Source organism: Papio anubis, chromosome 10, assembly GCF_008728515.1.
Source record: "Papio anubis isolate 15944 chromosome 10, Panubis1.0, whole genome shotgun sequence".
NCBI lineage: Eukaryota > Metazoa > Chordata > Mammalia > Primates > Cercopithecidae > Papio > Papio anubis.
The window spans coordinates 110,895,304-110,916,519 of record NC_044985.1 but is presented as its reverse complement, the minus strand read 5'-3'; the positions used below and the strand labels follow the sequence as shown (position 1 = coordinate 110,916,519).

At 41.2% G+C, this 21,216-nt stretch overlaps 1 protein-coding gene across 1 annotated transcript in view; it reads left to right on the top strand.

Annotated features, from left to right (window-relative positions):
* COL4A4 (collagen type IV alpha 4 chain) overlaps positions 1 to 21,216 on the top strand; it is a 160,015-nt gene that overhangs the window by 36,186 nt on the left and 102,613 nt on the right. Inside the window, exons 5-12 of the mRNA XM_031651712.1 lie at positions 9,065 to 9,199; positions 10,274 to 10,318; positions 11,449 to 11,565; positions 15,207 to 15,275; positions 18,179 to 18,214; positions 20,467 to 20,529; positions 20,893 to 20,928; positions 21,133 to 21,174. Of these exons, the coding sequence (XP_031507572.1) occupies positions 9,065 to 9,199; positions 10,274 to 10,318; positions 11,449 to 11,565; positions 15,207 to 15,275; positions 18,179 to 18,214; positions 20,467 to 20,529; positions 20,893 to 20,928; positions 21,133 to 21,174 (543 nt within the window). The remainder of the gene's footprint in view (positions 1 to 9,064; positions 9,200 to 10,273; positions 10,319 to 11,448; positions 11,566 to 15,206; positions 15,276 to 18,178; positions 18,215 to 20,466; positions 20,530 to 20,892; positions 20,929 to 21,132; positions 21,175 to 21,216) is intronic.

Genomic DNA, 21,216 nt, shown 5'->3' with positions numbered 1-21,216 from the left:
GGAAATAAAAATGTACATGAATCCCTGGCTACAAAAAGTGTACCAGAGGCCAGGCGCAGTGGCTCACGCCTGTAACCCTAGCACTTTGGGCGGCTGAGGGGGGCGGATCACTTGAGGTCAGGAGTTTGAGACCAGCCTGGCCAACATGGCAAAACTCCATCTCTGCTAAAAATACAAAAATTAGCCAGGTGTGGTGGTGGGTGCCTGTAATCCCAGCTACTTGGGAGGCTGAAGCAGGAGAATTGCTTGAACCGGGAGACAGAGGTTGCAGTGAGCTGAGATTGAGCCACTGTACTCCAGCCTGGGTGACAGAGTGAGACTCTGTCTCAAAAAATATATACTGGAAGACATCACTCCAAGCAGAGATTAAGCAAAGTAGCATGCACAAGGCAATAATGAAAAATAGGTGATGATGTTATTTAGTCATTAATTATTTTGGGGTAGATGTGGTAGTTTGGAGGGGAGTGAAATTGATGAGGACTGCGATTAAATGGAAGCAGAAACCTTGAAGTCAGAACCGAACAGCCTCAGGTCCTTGGTCTCATGTCTTTGAGTCTCAGCTTCCTCCTTTGGGAATGAGGTCGTAGATACAGGGATGACTTTCGGCTTCACAGGGTGGTAAGGATGCCATGAGAAGAATGTATGAACACACTGTTGTGTTGAGGCTAGATTCATTCATGGTGGCAGTTATTACTGCTACTGTTGTGATTATGATATTTTTGGTGGAGGGATGGCAGAATTGGAGCTACAGTAAAGAAAGACTACTCTGACCTCATGGAAGCAAGCGTGATTGGGACAGAGGGTGTGGGTGTGGAAACTGCAGGGAGTAAGGTTGGCACGTGTGTGGAAAGGAGATTGTCCCCATTGTAGGTGTTGGTGAAAGCAATGACACCAGGAAAGGGGAGACTGAAGAAGACTCATTGATGGTCGCATGGGGCAGTGGGGAGAAGATCAGGGTTAAGGAGACGAGGGAGATTGGTGCTTGTGGAACCCATGGGAGAGATGACAAGACCATGGGCCAGGTGCTTGGCAGTGGGAGGAAGGTGAGAAGGGAGCATGAGATTTGGGTTTTGGTCCAAAGCGAGATGTGATCAACTTGGTCATGAGAAGGACGTGGAGAATGAGGGAAAGAGGGTGACAAGGCTGGCAGCTGGATGGTGAGCTTAGAATGATGCCAGGAACAGAGTCACTCTCTTCAGTGACAGGGAAGGAGGAGGCAGAGGACTGAGCTCAGCTTTGACCCAATGTGTTAGATGAATTAACAGGGGAAGAGGATGCAAGAAAGTTTCTATAAAACAGTTGGGGATATAGGATAAGACCAGAAAGTTAAATTTGAGAACCACAAAAAATAGAGGTCTTCGATTAATTCAATTAATAACATTGTGTCCTAAAGAAACTTTATAAAAGAACATCGGGTATATCTGGATAGATTGTTTTTAAGTGTAAAAATAAGAAGAGGCTTGAAGGGATTGAAATGTCACTCCAGGCATGGCATGAGCACAGTTTATTGGGTGGACCCTCCATTGTGCTAGGCTCAGGCTCAGGGAGGGGGAAGAGGAGAGGTTTCGGAGAGAGACTGACTGGTCCAGATGTGAATTTGAGCTTGCTAGATGTGAGGGCCTGCATAAGTTACACCTTCCTTCATCTATATGGGGATCATAGCCTACATTTTTCAGTGTTGCTGGTTGCATTAAATAAGGTAAGGTATGCAGCATGGCAGCCACATAATCCATAACCAAGTCTAATAAATACATTTCTTCCCCTTCCTGTGACATTTTTGATAATCAGTGTCATGGTCTTAGAGTTCAAGGGTGATTTGGAAAATCTGTTGATGATCAGCGTCACGGTCTTAGAGTTCAAGGTTGATTTGGAAAATCTGTATAATTAGTATAACAAAAGCCTCTTTCTTGTTTGTTCAGTTATTCATTTATTTACACTTTGCACTGATTTAACTTCTGGCTGAGAAGGAGTGGGACGTCATGGCAGAAAAAGTGTGGCTGTACATATATTTGTAGTTGTTTATTTGTAGGTGCTTCTCCTAGTGCTCCTACTGATAAAATGACAAGCAATTTCTTAGATTTTTGTCATTCCCCATAGGTTTTGGTCCCTGGGGCAACCAGATCATTGCCAGCCAAAAAGGCTGATTTGAAGATTTTGGTTTTTGAAAAGCACAATACACGTCCTCTTATCTTTTGGTCTCTTTTACCAAGTTGTTATGAAATAAAAGTAATTTTATCTTAGCCCTGTTCAAGAGACATTCTAGACTTAGGCAACCGACAAGGGACAAAATCCTAAAGGAATGCCCTGGCCTCAGAAGACAGGGAGGCCGGCGATTCTGTGTCCGCTTTCATCTCCTTCATCCTTTATTTGTACAGCTGGCCGGAGAGCCTCCTGCTGCTCTAGGGAGGCGCAAATAACAGGTTTGATGACACGGTGTCAATCTGGCCTTTGAACCAAAAGAGGGAAAGAAAGGAAGAGATGATCTAGTGGCTTCACATGGCATGCCAGAGTTTCCTCAGCTGTCAAGCTGATTGTCATTTCTGGATTCAGCGGCTCTGTCTTCTGACTTCACCGTCTCACACTGAAATTCAGAAGCTGCAGAGGCAGTTACGTGCACACAGTAGCCAAAAAACCCAGGGGTGCTGTGCATCTGAAAGACAGTCATTCTACTGGGTAGTTTTTCTCTTTCTACTCGACTGAATCTGGCACAGCAACCTGTTTCGTAGCAGGTTATCGTTGGTGGTGGAGAGTGCGGGGTTAGGACTGGGTGAAATATTTCTTTAAAGATTTTTTTTAAATGACGCAAAATTCCTGTGATTATTTAATGATTCTCTAGTTATAAAAATGTCTTTTATGGGCCTATTACTTATGTCTATTCGTCCTGAAGTGAATTCTATTATAACCTTATGAAAAAGTGAGCCTACGTATTTATTCGTAAGCACAGGTTCTTTCACGGACCCGTCCTTTTACATGAAACAATTTAAAGAAAATAGAATTATTCTCCGTATGCTGTGAATAAATTATTTACTCAAATTAGGTGAACTAACACATGACTATTTCAAAGATTGGTGTTTGGGAAATTTTGGTGAGCAGCTTTCTGACAGATTTTGTGCTGTTATTCAAGGTTTAATGTATTTCCTTTAAAAATTTATCATGTAGCAGAATACTTATTCATACGAAAAAACCGCACTAAATACAAAATCACAAAGTCTTCGTGGCTGTGAAAAAGGAGACATTTATGTGCGTTTTTCCACCTGCAAAGTAGGAGTAGTACTTGCCGTTTCATACGGTTGAAATAAAGACATAACAACACCTACATTATAGCTCAACAGCAAAAAGCACCAGCATCCCTATCCTTCAGTCGTTGCTCGTGGTGTGAAGTCGTACTCTGCACACTGCTGTGGAATCGTTGCCATTTTGCATAATTACTGTTAACCAATGTTCTAGGAATGACAGTTTAGAGACATAAGAAAGCATTTACACTTATCCCTTTGCATCCATGGGGAATTGGTTCCAGTTCCCCTGTAGATACCGAAGTCCATGGATACTCACGTCCCTGATACGAAATTGCATAGTATCTGCATATAACCTATGCACTACCTCCCAACTACTATAAATCATTTCTAGGTTATTTAGAATTCTATGTAAATGCTATGTACAGTATACAGTTGTTATACTGTATTTTAAAATTTTAAATTTTTGTTGTATTGTTCTTTTCTGTTTGTTGATTTTTAAACATTTTCCATCCGGATCGGTTGAGGCCTCAGACTGGGAGCCAGGGATATGGAGGGCTCGTCTTGCCTTGTGCCTGCTCTAGGGGGGCGGTGGTAGAGGTGGGCTACCTTATGGTACCTTGCCTTATGGTAGAGGTGGGCTACCTTATTATTTTGTGAAGTGTGTCTTGTTCTTTGCCTTTCTTACCATCTTGACCTTGGGCACTTAGACTCGGCCCTCCAGGAGCAGAGGTTGGGTGGCTGTGAGTTTGGGAGAGACAGACAAGTAAAGAGAGGATGAGAGTCACGGGTGAGACTGTTACTGCAGAGGCATCTTGGAGAGGCATCGCCTTCTCCAGAGCAGGGGCAGGAGATCAGGGGAATCTTTCCACTGGAGCCTTGAGAGATGAATCAGCCGGAGGCAGAGAGGGGGCGCTCCCGGGACAGGACAGCCTGCGCCAACGCTGTGAAAGAACTGAGCTTGTTTAGAAATCCGGTACAGGGAGGTCAGGGTGGCAGGCTGGGAGGAGGGAGGAGATGGGGAGACAGAGAGAGGGGCTAGCATCCTTCGATAATGCAAATAACCATTCCCTGCCTTACTTTTTTTTTTTTTTTTTTTTCCCCAAAGTATTTTATAGGGGCAGGGTGCAGTGGCGCACACCTGTAATCCCAGCACTTTGGGAGGCCAAGGCAGGAAGATCACTTGAGGTCAGGAGTTCTTTTCTTTCTTTTTCTTTCTTTCTTTCTTTTTTTTTTTTTTTTTTTTTGAGAGAGTCTCACTCTGTAGCCCAGGCTGGAGTGCAGTGATGTGATCTCGGCTCACTGAAATCTCTGCCTCCCTCCCGGGTTCCTGCCATTCTCCTGCCTCAGCCTCCCGAGTAGCTGGGACAACAGGCGCCCGCCACAATACCTGGCTAAGTTTTTGTGTTTTTTGTAGAGACGGGGTTTCACGGTGTTAGCCAGGATGGTCTCGATCTCCTGACCTTGTGATCTGCCTGCCTCGGCCTCCCAAAGAGCTGGGATTACAGGCGTGAGCCCTGCACCCAAACGAGGTCAGTGGCTCAAGACCAGCCCGGCCAACATAGTGAAACCCTGTCTGTACTAAAAATACAAAAATTAGATACGTGTAGTGGCACACGCCTGTGGTCCCAGCTACTGGGGAGGCTGAGGCAGTAGAATCGCTTGAATCTGGCAGGTAGAGGTTGCAGTGAACTGAGATCACACTTCTGCATTCCAGCCTGGGAGAAGGAGCCAGACTCTGTCTCAAGAAAAAAAAAAAACAACAAAGAAATAAAGTATTTTATATGGCATTTTTTCAAATCAGCACACGTTTCTATACTAAATGAAGTTTTATTATTCTTGCCGTGGTGTTAAACGTTTCCAGTCCCTTTTTTCCCCTCTGCAAACTTCCCATTAGCTCACTGGATTCGATATTACATGCCTAAAATGAAACACATTAAAGAGATTTACAGTCAGTTAATTGACTGTCTCTTTGTCAGTTACCCTTTTATATTCAAGTGTGCATTTTGGTATGTATCTAAATAATACATTACTGTAAAGTACTGCATTCACAAAAGATAATTTGGGGGAGTTTATGTATATAAATTGCATGCAAGATGAAAAGATCGTTCCCAAACTTAATGAAAAAGCATTTATTTCTTGAATTTTATATTTAGAAAACATGGGAGCTTTTAAATTATGTTAATTAATCTTATTTCTAACACAGGTTAGACAGAAAGGTACTCTGAAGTGGTTGTTTATTTTTACTTTTAGATTGTAGTTCAGAATTTGTGCAGTTATCTATTTTAAGTTGATAAGCCCTCACAATGCCCCGAATGGTTTGTGCTCGTGTAATTACACTTCATATTTTATTGTCTTTTTCATAATACATATTTATGTATCTAAGTTTCCTTTAAAATTCTAAGCTTTTAGCATTTATAGGGCTACTCAATAAATAGTAGCTATTTAACAATGATGAATGAGCATGAAGAAAAGGGAGAATACATATAAAATATAGTTTTGATTTGTAAAATTTAGGCAGATGTTAAAGGTGGTCGATCATGTTTGTTGAGTTAATGACTTCATGGTGAACAAGAAGTGGTAATTAATTTTTATTATAAAGTCACTTCTGCTGATGGTAAGATGTACACAAAGTATGAGGTTGGTGAAAAAGTAATCGTGGTCTTTGCCGTTGCTTTTAAAAGGCAAAAACCACAATTACTTTTGCACCAACCTAATACAATGTAAAATTGCCCTGGCTTGTGTTTTCACTTCTGAGACACGCAGTTTCTTTTATGCCCTAGCAATGTTCATTTATAAATGTCTATTTAGGGAAAGTGTTTGTTCTTTTGTTTCTCTACTAGTGGGATTATATGACATACTATTCTGTGGCTTTTCTGCTTTAACAATTATCCGTTTATAACAATAATATATAATAACAATAGTTAGCATTTGTTATGCCGGGCACTATGCTAAACACTACCATTACATGCATTATTCTTTTTATGCTCATAAGCCATTGACAGATGAAGATGTGGAGGAACAGAGAGGTTAAGAAACATACCTAAGGTCACACAGCAAGTCAGTGTGGTCCTGGGCTTCAAACCCAGGAGGCTGACACATAACCTGGGTGCTCAGTCACTCTGTTTCTCCCTCATGAGCTTGGGGAGAATGTTCTATATTGGCCTGGCAGATGGAGTTTGCTGGTGGCTTGCACGTGCTGTTGGGGTCCCACACGTCTTCCTCAGACCTGTTGTTTCTGTGCTCGGGCTCTGGGGGACTTCGGCTGCTGGCATCTGCGTCTCTCAGGGCTTTTTTCAAAGCCGCAGAGGCACAGTTGGCAGGCACTCCATGCCCATCACCGGGGCCCTCAGCCAGGGAGATAAATACCCCCACTCCCTTCCCCTAGGGCGGGATAACACTGAGATATAGGCTCCCCTCAGAGTTAAGTCCCAGGTGTCCACAGCGTAACTGACCTGAAATTGCCTCTTTCTTGGCTGCCCTCACTTCCCTGGGTCTCACTCTGTTCCTGACCTGCACCTCGTTCACTTCTCAAATGGAGACATCGGTCTCATTGACTTCTTGTCCTCTCTGTTGCTCCTGGAGCACCCCGATGAAGTCAGGCTGTGAGGGGTTTTGCGGTTTGAAGGCACCCTAATTTATTCACTGAGTCTCAGGTTGATGCCTTTCCCCTGGATTTCTGGTTTCTCTTGCTGTTGCATATAACACTGTGGTGAATGTTCTTGCACTATTCTTATGGGGCTCCTGCCCATCTCCCTCCTGGTGTCTGGGCCTGGCCAAGGCCAGCAGCACTATCTAAAGTGACATCCCGGCCAGGCGCGGTGGCTTATACCTGTAATTCCAGCACTTTGGGAAGCTGAGGCGAGCATATCACCTGAGGTCAGGAGTTCAAGACCAGCCTGACCAACATGGTGAAACCCAGTCTCTACTAAAAATACAAAACTTAGCTGGGTATGGTGGCATGCAACTGTAATCCAGCTACTCAGGAGGCTGAGGTGGGAGGATCCCTGGAACTTGGGAGGCGGAGGCTGCAGTGAGTCAAGATCGCACCACGGCGCTCCAGCCTGGGAAACAGAGTGAGATCCTGTCTCAGAAAATAATAATACTAAATAAAAGTTAAAAAGAGTGACACCCCAAGTGTAGATCAGGACCAGGTGGGTCTTGGTTACTGTTTCCTCCTGTCAGGGTGCTCTCTGACCTTCTACCCAATGTGGGGTTGACCACATGAGGAGCTCTGGCCTTCAGGCTATGGGATTGTCTGGGGCCTTGTGGCTGAGCTCTGGTTTTGGAGGGTGGCTGCCTAGCAGAACACTTCCACTTGCCCATGAAGTATTTCTTTCATGGGATTGCACCACATCGGGTTGCCAGAGCAGGGCTGGCATGCTGATTTCGGGTGACTCAAGTTTTTACGTAGATGGGACTCCGCAACAAATATTTCGCTCCGGGCCCTGCACTCCCAAGGGGCAACCCTGTATTAACCCTGGAGACCTAAGACATCTGATCTGAGCAGATATCTCCTAAACCCTGCCAAGCTTTTCTGTCCAGACATCAGGACTTACTTGCTTATTGAATGCAGTCATCCATGCTGTTTTGTGAAGCAAGAAGTTATAAAATATTTTTTCTTAAATCTTTGCAAACATTTTGAGAGGTCTGAAAAATTGCAGGTCGAACTCTTGACCTCAGGTGATCCGCCCGCCTCGGCCTCCCAAAGTGCTGGGATGACAGGTGTGAGTCACCGCACCTGGTCGGGATGTCACTTTAGATGGTGCTGCTGGCCTTGGCCAGGCCCAGACCCCAGAAGGGAGATGGGGTAGGGCCCTGGGGCATGGGTTCTGAGGTAGGAGGCCCCGTAAAGCTTCTTCACTTAAAACAAGAGGTGGCCTTTTCATTCATGGAAAGTTGGATTACATAAATTTAATGTGACATGGAGACTAATTCCAAAATATGACTAAGAAATTAGATAAAAGCAGTGAAAAAAGAAATGTTGTCCTTCGAAAGGGCAGGCAAATCGTTAGTTATTTGAAGTAAATAAAAGATCTGGCAGTTTCTCTTACTCTATTTGTGTCACGAACATAAAGGTAAATACAACTTTAATTTTTTAGTTTCTTGCTTCATTAAAAAGCCCAAGATCTCTAAATTTGATTGACAGAATGAAAATAGTAAGATAACTATAATCAGTTGATATATGTGTTTCTGTGTACACACATACACACATACTGCACACATACATACATACATACATGAATACATGTGCAGTACTTGAAATTTATCATATAGCTTAATACAGATTGAACAGGGCAATGCCACTATTATGTTTTAATTAAACCAATCATTTTCTTTTCTTGTCTTGTCTTTCCTTTCATTTCCTTTTCCTTTTCTCTTTTCTTGTCCTTCTTTTCTTTTTTTTTGAGATGGAATCTGTCTCTGTTGCCCAGGCTGGAGTGCAGTGGTGCGATCAGCTCACTGTAACCTCTGTTTCCCAGGCTCAAGTGATTCTCCACTTCAGCCTCCCGAATAGCTGGGACTAGAGGTGCACGCCACCATACCCAGCTAATTTTTATATTTTCTGTAGAGATGGGGGGGTCTCACTTTGTTGCCCAGGCTGGTCTTGAATTCCTGAGCTCAAGTGAACCTCGTGTCTCGGCCTTCCAAAGTGCTGGGATTATAGGCGTGAGCCACCATTTCCAGCCATTTGTTTCTATTATCAGAGTTTGTGCAAATTAGATTTGCACAAGAAACAAGTCTTCTGTAGGCCTGAACGACTATATGTTTGTGTTAGAAGACAGTAATTAAGAATTGTACCCCCGTTTCTTTTTAATCTTTCTTCTCAGGGTCCACCAGGACCACCAGGGCCACAGGGTCCAATTGGGCCCCTGGGAGCCCCAGGACCCACTGGGCTTTCAGGAGAGAAAGGAATGAGAGGGGACCGCGGCCCTCCTGGAACAGCAGGGGACAAAGGAGATAAGGTAAGCCACATCCTATATGGAGATTCACATGAACCGCTCACCAGCAGTACTGGACTGGTTTTGGTTTTTGTTTTTTTAGACAGTCTTGCTCTGTTGCTCAGGCAACATGCAAGTGGTGGGATCTCAGCTCACGGCAGACTTTGCCTCCCGGGTTCAAGCAATCCTCCCACCTCAGCCTCCTAAGCAGCTGGGATTATAGGCGCATGCCACCATGTCCTGCTAGTTTTTGTATTTTTAGTAGAGATGGGGGTTTCACCATATTGGCCAAGCTGGTCTCGAACTCCTGACCTCAAGTGATCCTCCTGCCTCAGCCTCCCAAAGTGTTGTAATTACAGGCCTGAGCCACTGTGCCTGGCCAGCACTGGAGTTTTACGACCATGAGTAATATGTACTTGAACCTTATAATAAATGAAGTCCCTGAACTCCTCTGCGAGAATCCATCCTCATTCTTGGCCCCTTTCCAGAGGAGCATGTTCCTCTGGGCCTTTAAATACATGTGTGTACCAGTGAGAAGTTACATTGTTTCATGGCTTTTTATAAAACCTACATGACATTACCTAGATGCATCACACTGAGGCTTTCTCTTTTCACTCAACAAGATGTCTTAGAGATCATTCCTTATCAGGTTATGTAGATTGAACTTATTCCTGAAAAAACATTTTATAATATGCCATAGTATGAATAAAACTATAGTTTACTCCCTGTTGATGAGCACTTGAGATTCTATCCCAACTTTGGGTAGTGCAGGTGTGCCAAAATAATCCTATAAATTGCCTGTGTTCACGTTGAAGGGTGTGTTACTCCAGGATCGAGATTCGGAGCAGTTAGATTTCTGTTCACAGCATGTTGAATGATTTCTTGAAATCAGTACAGCTAGGTTGTTTTCCCAAGTACAAAAAAAAGCGCAAGAGTTGGTTCTGAAATGTTGGCTTTTAGACTCATCGATGTAAAAAACAGGTGGCGATGACTGCTCCGCATGTTTAAATCTGAGTAATTAATTGTTAATGTTTTCAAGGAAATCAGCTTATTAATTTAGTAATTTTTATAACTTTGTTTTATTTTCTGGGATTTTAGGGCCCAACTGGTGTTCCTGGATTTCCAGGTTTAGATGGCATACCTGTAAGTATCCCTCAATTTTCTCCACTTTTTAAAAAAAGGCGGAAGTACTCATCAAAATCCTTAAAACCACATGTGTATATGCATCAAATATATATTTATATAAACCACAAGATATCTATAGCAAATATTTGCTATATATACAAGCACAATAGTGTATATATATATTTTTTGCCATAATATATCTACATATATAAAAGATATATATTAGATAGACAAGATATAGAATGCATTAGGTTGGTGCAAAAGTAATTGTGGTTTTTGCTGTTACTTTCAATGGCAAAACCCCCAATTACTTTTGCACCAAATATATTATGTATATAAGATATATATAGTATGTACACTATACAATATATGTCTTATATTTTGCATAAACTATAGTATATACTATATATCTTATATCTTACATATAGTTTATATATTACATATCTTATATCTTACATATAGTTTATGTATTATGTCTGTTAATTATATATTACATAACATATAAAACATGGTGCAAGATATATTAATATAATATATGTTATGGTGCATGGTATATATTATATATAGCAAACTCTTTTTATATTTTCTCATTTGAGTGCATGAAAGGGTGTTTACATTTAAATTTGGTACAGTAACTCCCAGAGCAAAACACTTTACTCGGAAAGCAACATTTTCAAACAGGTTAGAGAAAAAAATTCCAAAATATGAGCTAGACATACTTGTTATGTCAAGTAGAATGTTCTTGAAATAAATGCATACTCATAAGGAATGTTTTTATTTGCGGATGAGTCCTAATATTTGTAGTGAGCTTAATACTCTAATTTCTCATATGAAAATGAAATGGAAAAAAAAGAGGTAAGTGGGAGCTTTATAATTCTTTATAGTATTTCTAAGGATTTTAAGGAAGGTCCCCTCCTCAATTTCCCAGAGTACTGCAAACTAAATTAGTTTAAATTGTTATCTTAAAAATATTTTAGGTTTTATTTTCACATGCTACATAGCCTTTTGGGGTAGAGAGAAAGTTTCACAAAACTAAACAGTAAATGTGTGAATCACAACTGCCGTAATTTGAGTATTCATATTATGCATAATCTTTGTGTTATGATAGTTTTGCAAAAATGCTTCACTTATAATGTTGTTTTCTGCAGGGGCACCCAGGGCCTCCTGGACCCAGAGGCAAACCTGGTAAGTGTGGCTACAATGGCTCAAGAGGTGACCCAGGGTTTCCAGGAGGAAGAGGAGCTCTTGGTCCAGGAGGCCCCCCAGTAAGACACCCACAGCTCATCTTAACAGGAATCTTAAGTGAAAAGGCCCTATGGTGGCACAGGCTTGATGTATTCAAGAAGCAGAGTTAATACAAGTGTGCCTGGGGCATTGTCAACAAATGGGAGTGGCTGGGGGATAAGGACAGAGAGATAGGCAGGACTTAGAACATGCAGGGCTTTGTGGATGATGGAAGGAGCCTAGATTTTCTCATCCATGTTAGGTAAAGGCACTGGATGGTTTTAAGGAAGGAAGCAACGTGATCTGATTGATGTTTCATTAAGATGTCTCTGGCTGCTGTGAAGAGAATAGATAGAAGGGAAAAAAGAGCAGAGAGACCAGATAGCAAAATGTCAATTGTTTATCATTCAGGGTTAATTGCAGAAACATAAACCCCAATAGGTATTTTGAACAGAAAGGAATCTGATACAGGGAGTCTGGCACTTATTATAATAGTTGGAAGAGTAAAACTTAGGGTCACACGAGACCACTGATGTCAAAGGTTCACAGCTAGCTGAGATCCAGAGTCGGGAAGCTGTAACTGCACTGTGACCACGGCCTCTCACCCCACGTCTAGACACTAGCAAATAGAACACTCAAGTTTTTGCTTTCCTGCTTGGCAGCAGCAACAGAATAGGAAGAGAATCTCTTCCAAACTTCTGCCTTCCACATCTCCTAGGTGGAACCTAATTCACATGCAGCTATAAAGGAGTCCGGGCAATGAAGTTTTTATCTTTCTAGTCCCTGTAATGCAAGAAAATCCTTCGAAAAGCTTTGGAATGGCTGTCCAACAACAGTTGATAGTATCCAGCACTTGAGGGAAACCTTACAGCTCTTAGTATTTTTTTCTTCAGAATTTTGGACTTTCATTTAAACACAACTAGAGCAAGAGCCAACGCCCATATTCCTTTTCTCTCTCTCTTTTTCTTCACTTAAAGATCAGAGATCATGTGACCTCTCAAAATTGTTTTTCTGTGATTTTTTTTTAGAAGTATTTCTCCCTCCCTTAATCAAATATCATTTCACAAGTTTCTTTCTAGAAAGTTTTCTTAGTATGACCGCCATAATCATTCATTCTGCTGTCACTCATGAGTCTCCCTTTTGCTCCAGATCCTAGAGGAACTGATCTGAACACTAAACTTAGAAAGAATTTCCATACTCTCATTTTTCTTCTGGTATCAAATAAGAACCACCACCACCTTTCATTGTTAAGTTTTTCAACCATCCTTTACTTTCAAACTCAGCCATTTGAAAACTCAAGTGCAGTCTGGCGAATGCACATTTATTAAGCTCCTCAAATCAGGCCAAACCTCATTCTACAGATTCATGAGCGTTCAAGAGAGCAAGGGTTCTCGGTTTTAACTTTAACATAGCATGCAGTACCGACCCCAATCCTGAAGTTTGCCGTTAACGGTCTCTGTGCAAAACAACCAACTTCCCCTTGACTCATTGACTGTACAGACACTCCTCACTTTGCACAGTAATGTAAGAATGACCAGGCAAACTAAAAACCACACAAAGAAACCTTATCAACTGATGAGAAAATTACTATTGTCCCATGACCTTTAAAATGTTTTGTTAAAACATTAGAAACTTTGTCAGTTATAAATATATAAGGAAATGAACAAACTAAATATTTATTTAATATACTGTAATTTGAAACATGGAGAACCAAAGTGTTTTCTTTGTAAAAACTTATCAAGAGTAGTTTCAACAGTACTTGCCTTTTTCTTATCATATAACTTGCAATGCTAAAGGAATATGTCTTTTATGTTTTGATGAAGTATGACACTCCTCTCTAAGTTTGGATCTGTTTCCAGTGTTGTGAAGTATCTCTAAGGGTTCCTTTAATGTGAAGTTTTCATCGGTGTCACTTTACGTAGGACACTGTCATCCTTTTCATCCCAACCGCTTTCCTGGTTTATCTTTACTAAGTTCCTCTGGCTGCAAATACAGTCTCTCAAATGACAACAATATCGTTATTCCCATGATGAGCTGTTTCTTCTATAACTCCACTTACGTTTTGCTTGAATTTCATTTCCAGCATTACCGTTTTCATTTCTTTGCTTCATTTTCATCATTAGTGGCCAATTTCCTCTTCCAACTATCCGTTTTTGTAAAATGTTATTTGGGTTTATTGCTGGGAGATAAGGAAGCAAGCCAGCTACAAGCTTTGCTGTCCGTGTCTGTGTGTGTGCTCTGAATAATACGTGTGCGGGGGCCAATCACAGACAGACTTCGACAGAAATCATCGAAACTGACCCAATAGTCCCGTAGATGTTCTTTGGATCAACGTAGAAATGGATCCTTCTGATCTTAAAGTTTGAAACCTGTGTGTTTTATCTGAGTTCCTTCCTCAGGAGAGGACCCCTAGGCCTCTCAAAAAGTATCAAAGAACTGAAACTCACCAGATCATGGCATCCAGACAATGAGATGCCAGACCCCTGATTGTGTTTCCTTACCTAGGTCCTGTTTTCCAACACACTGTTACATTTCTTCCCTGCTATGTGCATCCCTAATTTTAGTCAGTCTAGGAGATGGACTTGAGACTGATCTACCATCTCCTGAGCTGCAGCACCCAATTAAAGCCTTCTTCCTTGGCAGTAGTTGTCCTCTCAGTCATTGGCTTTCTGTGCAACATGTTTTGGTAACATCATATGATCATGCAGTAATCACAATTCACATCTGTTATTTATATAGTGATTTGTGGGCTGAGGGGCTAGCAATGAAGTTTGTACGTTATACAAGTACTCAGTTAATATACAATGGTAACTGAAATTTGAACCATGTTGTTGGAGAACTGGTGTTGTTTAACTTAACTATGAAACTGAAATTCATTCAGACTGGAACTGTGCAAAACCAAAACTGCAGATACTAGCAAATCTGATTTCTCAAGTAAATTGTTGATGTAATTTAACCTTAAACTGTTAAATATCTCCCATCAGAAGCCAAGTCAAGCACTCCTCTAAGAGACATTAACTTTGAAAAGTATGTATCTTTCATATGAGCTTGATGTATAAAGATGGTAGGATTTTTATGTGGTAACCAAGAGAAGTTATATTAAGAATTGAAGTAGGATATTAAGATGTTAAGTAGGGAAACCATGGGGAGGGAGAAGGATACACTGAGGTATTTTATTAACTTTAAGACACTATCCTAAGCAAACTAGCAACTATATACAAAAACCTTCCAAAAGGAACATGTTATGTTTTTTTAAAAGAATAGTTAGGCCTATTTTGAATACAAGTACTGAAATGGATAAAATCTCTCTCACTATAGATAAATATATATATTTTTTTACTGTTTCTAAGGCATAAGTTAACAATTGCAAAATTAGTTATTTGTAGGAACAATGCAAAATATGAAAAGTTTCTGCTAAATAGCTATATATAAGTAGATATTCTGTCTTAGAAGATTCCTTAACAGATCTTAACTGAATATGGAGTAAATATATGTGAGAACCTTAGGGTGATAATAATATGGAAGAGGATAAAGAAATGTCCGCTTGTTAATCATGTCAATAATTGACAATCATGCCAATAATTTTAACTGATGAGTAATATTTTATATAGAAAAGAAAATACTGAAATGGTAATACGCTATTTTCCTCTTCCTCTTAAGTGCATAAATATTTTATTTTCAGGGCCATCCTGGGGAAAAGGGAGAAAAAGGAAATTCAGTGTTCATTTTAGGTGCCATTAAAGGTATTCAGGTAAGTATTATGATCATGAAGGATTAAAAGATTTTTTTTTTTTTTCCAAATAGGTAAGCCCATGCAGGAAATACTCAGACAGGATTTTTCTTCAAAATGTCCCTGAATACACCAATTTTTATTGTTACCCTGACCCTCAGGGATGGCACCATACTTTTGTGTGAAGGCATTGGCTTTAGTCATCACTAAAATTCCAGCACTGCAAAATTCCAGTACCTCTGAACTAGTCAGAACTGCAAGGGATGCATTTATTTCAAGGTTTCTCAACTCCTGACATTTTGGGCCATATATTTATTTGGTGTGGGGCTGACTTGTGCATTATAGGATGTTGAGCAGCATCCCTGGTCTCTGGCCTGTACTCATTAGATGCCAGTAGCATCCCCCACCTCTGAACTCCCCAAAGTGTATATCCAGACATTACCAAATGTCCCCTGGGGGGAAATCACCCCAGTGGAGGACCACTGATTTATTTGTAATTAAAACATTGTAATATTAGTACTTGCCATCCAGTACAGTAAAAGTCACAATTATTGAACTTGAAAATGATGTAAACCTTATAGCACTTTGCTTGATACATTTAATGGTGTTGTGTTTTTAGCAGGGAGTGACGTACAGATGTTCAGATTTAAACTCTTGAGTGACCACCTCATCTCTCAGATGAGAAGCCATGGATGAGTGATAGGGATCAGTGGAAATTATGCCTTAACAGAAAAATACAGCCCATTTTCAAGATGTGTGGTCATTTCTCTTAAGGAAGAATGTTCTGCAGCAATTAGATAGCACTTGTCCTACATTGCTTCTATGAGACCCTAGGTTCTGTGCCACCCAGAATGGACACACCTGAGCAGTGATCCCTTTAGTGAGCTCACCGTTTATGTGTGTAGCCTCTGTGCCTGTTTGTCCTTCTTAAACAACAAGAACGATGGATTTGTTTATAGCTTAAATGATATAGTAATAAAGTAAACATCAACAGCAGGGTCAGAACTAGTATGGTGTACTGGAAGGAGAGAACTGAAGCTTACTCTCCACTGTGACTTTAAGCAACTCCCTTAGCCTCCTCAGCCTCATGTCCATTATTTGTGAAAGAAGATTCAAATAATATTTACCCTGCCTCTTTCTTAGTGTCGTTAAGACTGTTATAATAATTTATATTGCAGCACACTATAAATAGTAATGTTCCATATCATATTAGTTATAGTGAGCATTTTTTGTAATTGTGGTAATAGAGGACATGTGATATACAAATATAGAAGGGGGATGAATACAGGGAATTCCTTGTCTTAAGGGGAAACAGAAGATCCCTAATAAAAATGATCTATAGTTCAATAACCCTTCAGAGACAATGCTTTTAAGAGTCTATGTCCACTTTATACCCATTCTAATGGCTATGATAAAAATCTAGTAATTGTTGGCAACTACATGGAGAGTTGGAGCCTTATGCATTACTGATGGGAATGGACAATGGTGCAACCACTGTGGAAAATAATATGGTAATTCCTCAGTAAATTAAACATAGAATTACTATATGACCTAGCAATTCTACTTCTGGATATATACCCCAAAGAATTGAAAGCAAGGACTTGAATGGATATTTGTACCTGCATGTTCATAGGAGCTTTATTCACAGTAGTCAAAAGGTGGAAGCAATCGTGTCCACCAGCAGATGAATGGATAAACAAAATGTGGTGTATTCATCCAATGGAAGATTGTAAAAGCTTTAAAAAGGAAAGATGTTCTGACACATACAACAACATAGATGAACCTTGAAGATATAATATTATGCTAAGTGACATAAACCAGTCAGATATTATATGATTTCACTTATATGACATTTTAAAAATAGTCAAATTCATAGAGATGGAAAATAGAATGGTGGTTGCCAGTGGCTGGAGGGGAAGAGGGATGGAGAGTTAGTGTTTAATGAGAACAGAGTTTCCACTGGAGGAGACGTAAGAGTTTTGGAAATGGATGGTGGTCATGGGTGAATAACAGTGTGAATGTACTTAATGCCACAGAACTATCTGTACACTTAAAAATGGTTGAAATGGGCTGGGTGCAGTGGCTCACGCCTGTAATCCTAGCACTTTGGAAGGCTGAGGTGGGTGGATTACCTGAGGTCAGTAGTTCGAGACCAGCCTGGCCAACATGGTGAAACCCCGTCTCTACTAAAAATACAAAAAAATTAGCTGGGCATGGCAGCACATGCCTGTAGTCCCAGCTATTTGGGAGGCTGAGGCAGGAGAATCACTTGAACCAGGGAGGCGGAGGTTGCAGTGAACCGAGATGGCGCCATTGCATTCCAGCCTGGGTGACAACGGCCAGACTCCATCTCAAAAAAAAAAAAAAAAAAGGTTGAAATGTTAAATTTTAACTTATATATATTTCACATTTTTAAAAAAGAGCCTTCATTCAAGAGAATATATAGGCTTTGATCTTTTAAAGTAGGTTGAGTCTCAGCGCAGAGTCACAAAGCGAGAGAGGTTGACAGAGGCTGGTGTGAGGCAATTTCCACCTGAGTTTCTTTTCTGTCCTCAGGGGGGTCAAGCTGTTTAGAAAGCATAGCAGGGGGTGGAACCAGACCGGCAACGGGTAAACTGTAAGGAAATGGGACCACTGGATTGAGAATTTAGAACAATTTAAACAAAGACAAAAATCTCATTTTGATTCCCTGTCATTACTCCAGCGATCTTTCCCTGTTGGGTAGAAGGAGAATTCAGAACTTAAGGAGAAAGAAAATCACCTCCGCATATCCCTTCCTCGGTTTTAGTCAACACCAAAAAAATTGAACAAACTGCACAATTAGATGAGTCCAAATAATTTTTGTATATATTTCTGTTTTTACATGATCTGTGTTTTAGGAATTTTGTGTGGACTTATAAAGCAATGCATTCTTATTTTTGCAGGGAGACAGAGGCGACCCAGGACTGCCTGGCTTACCAGTAAGTCTCCTGAGCAGGCTCTATCCTTCTATTTCCTCCTCAAATAGCCTACGATCCACGTTTTAATCCCAGCAAAGCCAGCTACATAATTTGTGTGGCTTACCTGGTGCAAAATGAAAATGTGGATTCCCCATTCAAAAATTATTAAGAATTTCAAGATGGCGACAGCAGATCATTAACTCAAGCTTGGGGCCTGGTGTAACTGCACCCGTCTCATGCCCATGAAGCTGTACTTGAAGCTCAGCAGGCTGCCTCCTGCCTTCCTCTTCTGTCTTCTAATGATCTTTTGGCATTACTCAGGTATATGCAGCTACTTCATATTTACGAAAGCGAGTCCACTTGCTTCTCGCTACCATTTTGCCTGGTGAATCAGTATTTGTATATTATATTTAATATTTTGCCCATCTTCATTTCTCCGAAATCTGCAATTCAATGATTATATTAGTCTTTCCAATTTTTCGATATTTACAAGATTAAAATTGAGAGCAGTTTTGCCAACCAGGCGTGGTGGCTCATGCCTGTAATCCCAACACTTTGGGAGGCCCAGGTGGGTGGATCACCTGAGGTTAGGAGTTTGAGATCAGCCTAGCCAACATGGTGAAACCCTCCCTCTAATAACACAAAATTGGCCAGGTGTGGTGGCACGTGCCTATAATCCCAGCTACTCAGGAGGCTGAGGCAGGGGAATCACTTGAACCCAGGAGGCGGAGCTTGCAGTGAGCCCAGATGGTGCCATTGCACTCCAGCCTGGGCAACAAGAGTGAAATTCTATCGGAAAAAAAAAAAAGAAAAAAGGCCGGGTGAGGTGGCTCAAGCCTGTAATCCCAGCAGTTTGGGAGGCTGAGGTGGGTGGATCACAAGGTCAGGAGTTCAAGACCAACCTGGCCAGGATGGTGAAACCCCATCTCTACTGAAAATACAAAAATTAGCCAGATGTAATGCTATGTGCCTGTAATCCCAGCTACTTGGGAGGCTGAGTCAGAGAACTGCTTAAACCCGGGAGGCAGAAGTTGCAGTGAGCTGAGATTGCACCACTGCACTCCAGCCTGGGCGACAGAGCGAGACTCCGTTTCGCCTTCCAATAGTTAACCTAAAATTTTGCCTTGTAACTTCTGGCTAGTGATGGAACTACTTTTCTGGATTGGTTTCCTTAGTATGATTGAAGCTCAGGTCCATGTAATAAATGTGATACCTCAATGTTGCTGTTACAATAAATATCAGTTCATCCTCCTAAACAGAGCAATTTCATTACACACTCCCCAATCATTTGACTTGGGCAGAGTCAGCAGGAGCCCGGGGAACATCTCTCCATGCTTCCAGGATTGCCTGTACCTTTTCTTGACAATTTGTGTATAATTATGTTACAACTCACATGTTGTAGAAAATTTTGTATGGCTGACTCATCTTGATCTCAAATTAGGGACTATATTTCCCCAATTTGAGATCCTGCAGACCATGTTTTAAAAATATACTAAGAAGAATAAATACATTAATATGTAATGTTAATTAATAATAATACTTTAAAAGCATCCTGATGTGTTTAAAATTGTAACACAGAATTTAGGAGTAGGTGGTAATGCATTTTCTTTGTTCTCCACTTTTGTTATTACAGGATGTATTTATAAATAGGAAGATTGATCTCTGGGTCCTAAATTTGTAAATAGGAAGATTGATCTCTGGGTCCTAAATTTGTAAATAGGAAGATTGATCTCTGGACACTAAATGAAGGACTTTATTACAACTACCAGAATGCTACTACCTTTAGCTGGGTGCCTCTTTTTTTTTTTTTTTTTGGTGACAGAGTCTTGCTCTGTCACCAGGCTGGAGTGCAGTGGCATGATCTCGGTTCACTGCAACCTCCAACTCCCTGGTTCAAGCAATTCTCCTCTCTCAGCCTCCTGAGTAGCTGGGACTATAGGCGTCCGCCACCATGCCCAGCTAATTTTTGTATTTTTAGTAGAGATGGGGTTTCACCATGTAGGCCAGGATGGTCTCAATCTCCTGACCTTGTCATCTGCCCCACTTGGCCATTCAAAGTGCTGGGATTACAAGCGTGAGCCACCGCGCCTGGCCTGCTTGGGGCCCTCTTAGGGTTGCATCAAACCTGCTGTTGAAAATGTCCTAGCAGGGCAGATGTTCTGGGGGCTGTGATTTCTTTAGAGGTTTTTATCCACATGGGATCACACGCAACTCTTTCTGTGAAAGATGATTACAATTTTGGTAACAGATGCACTGATTTTTCTCATGTTTAGGGATCTTGGGGTGCAGGAGGGCCGGCGGGCCCCGCAGGATATCCTGGAGAGCCAGGGTTAGTGGTAAGTACAGCACTGCTGATGTGATCTCTTTGAAAACCAGATTCTGCATGAAAATAAAGAAGCAAAGTTGCCATTCTGGGTCAGACACAGGTGGGCCATTTGGGAGATTATAATCGATGAATCGGTGAAAACCCACCATTATCAGGGGGATTCCATCTTGAAGCACAGGTCCCCTGGGGAGGAGCCACTGACATCATCTTCATAGAACACAACAGCCCATCCATGATAGAAACGCCATCATTGCAGGTTTTAAAATTAAGGGTTTCCATAGTAGGATCTTGGAGCAACAAAGGAAGGCACATTCTGATTTCTACGTCTGAAGATTGATTTGTGTGTGTGTGTTGTTTTTTGCCCTCGATTTAGGGACCTCCGGGCCAACCAGGGCGTCCAGGTTTGAAGGTAGGCAGTCATGAGCAAGATACATAAATAGAGCCCTGAACAATGAAATAATTGACCACTGTGTTTGTCAGAATTATGGCTTTCCTCTTATTCGATTTCCCGAAGTATTCAATAAACTAAATTGTGTAGCCAGAAGTCTTAATAGCTTTTAATTACTTTTTTAAAATTCAAAAGCAATGAGATTCTTTTTCTTTTCTTTCTCAGGGAAATCCCGGTGTGGGAGTGAAGGGGCAAATGGGAGACCCGGTAAGAATCCCCTCTTGTTCAGAGGAACAGATGGCAAAGTGT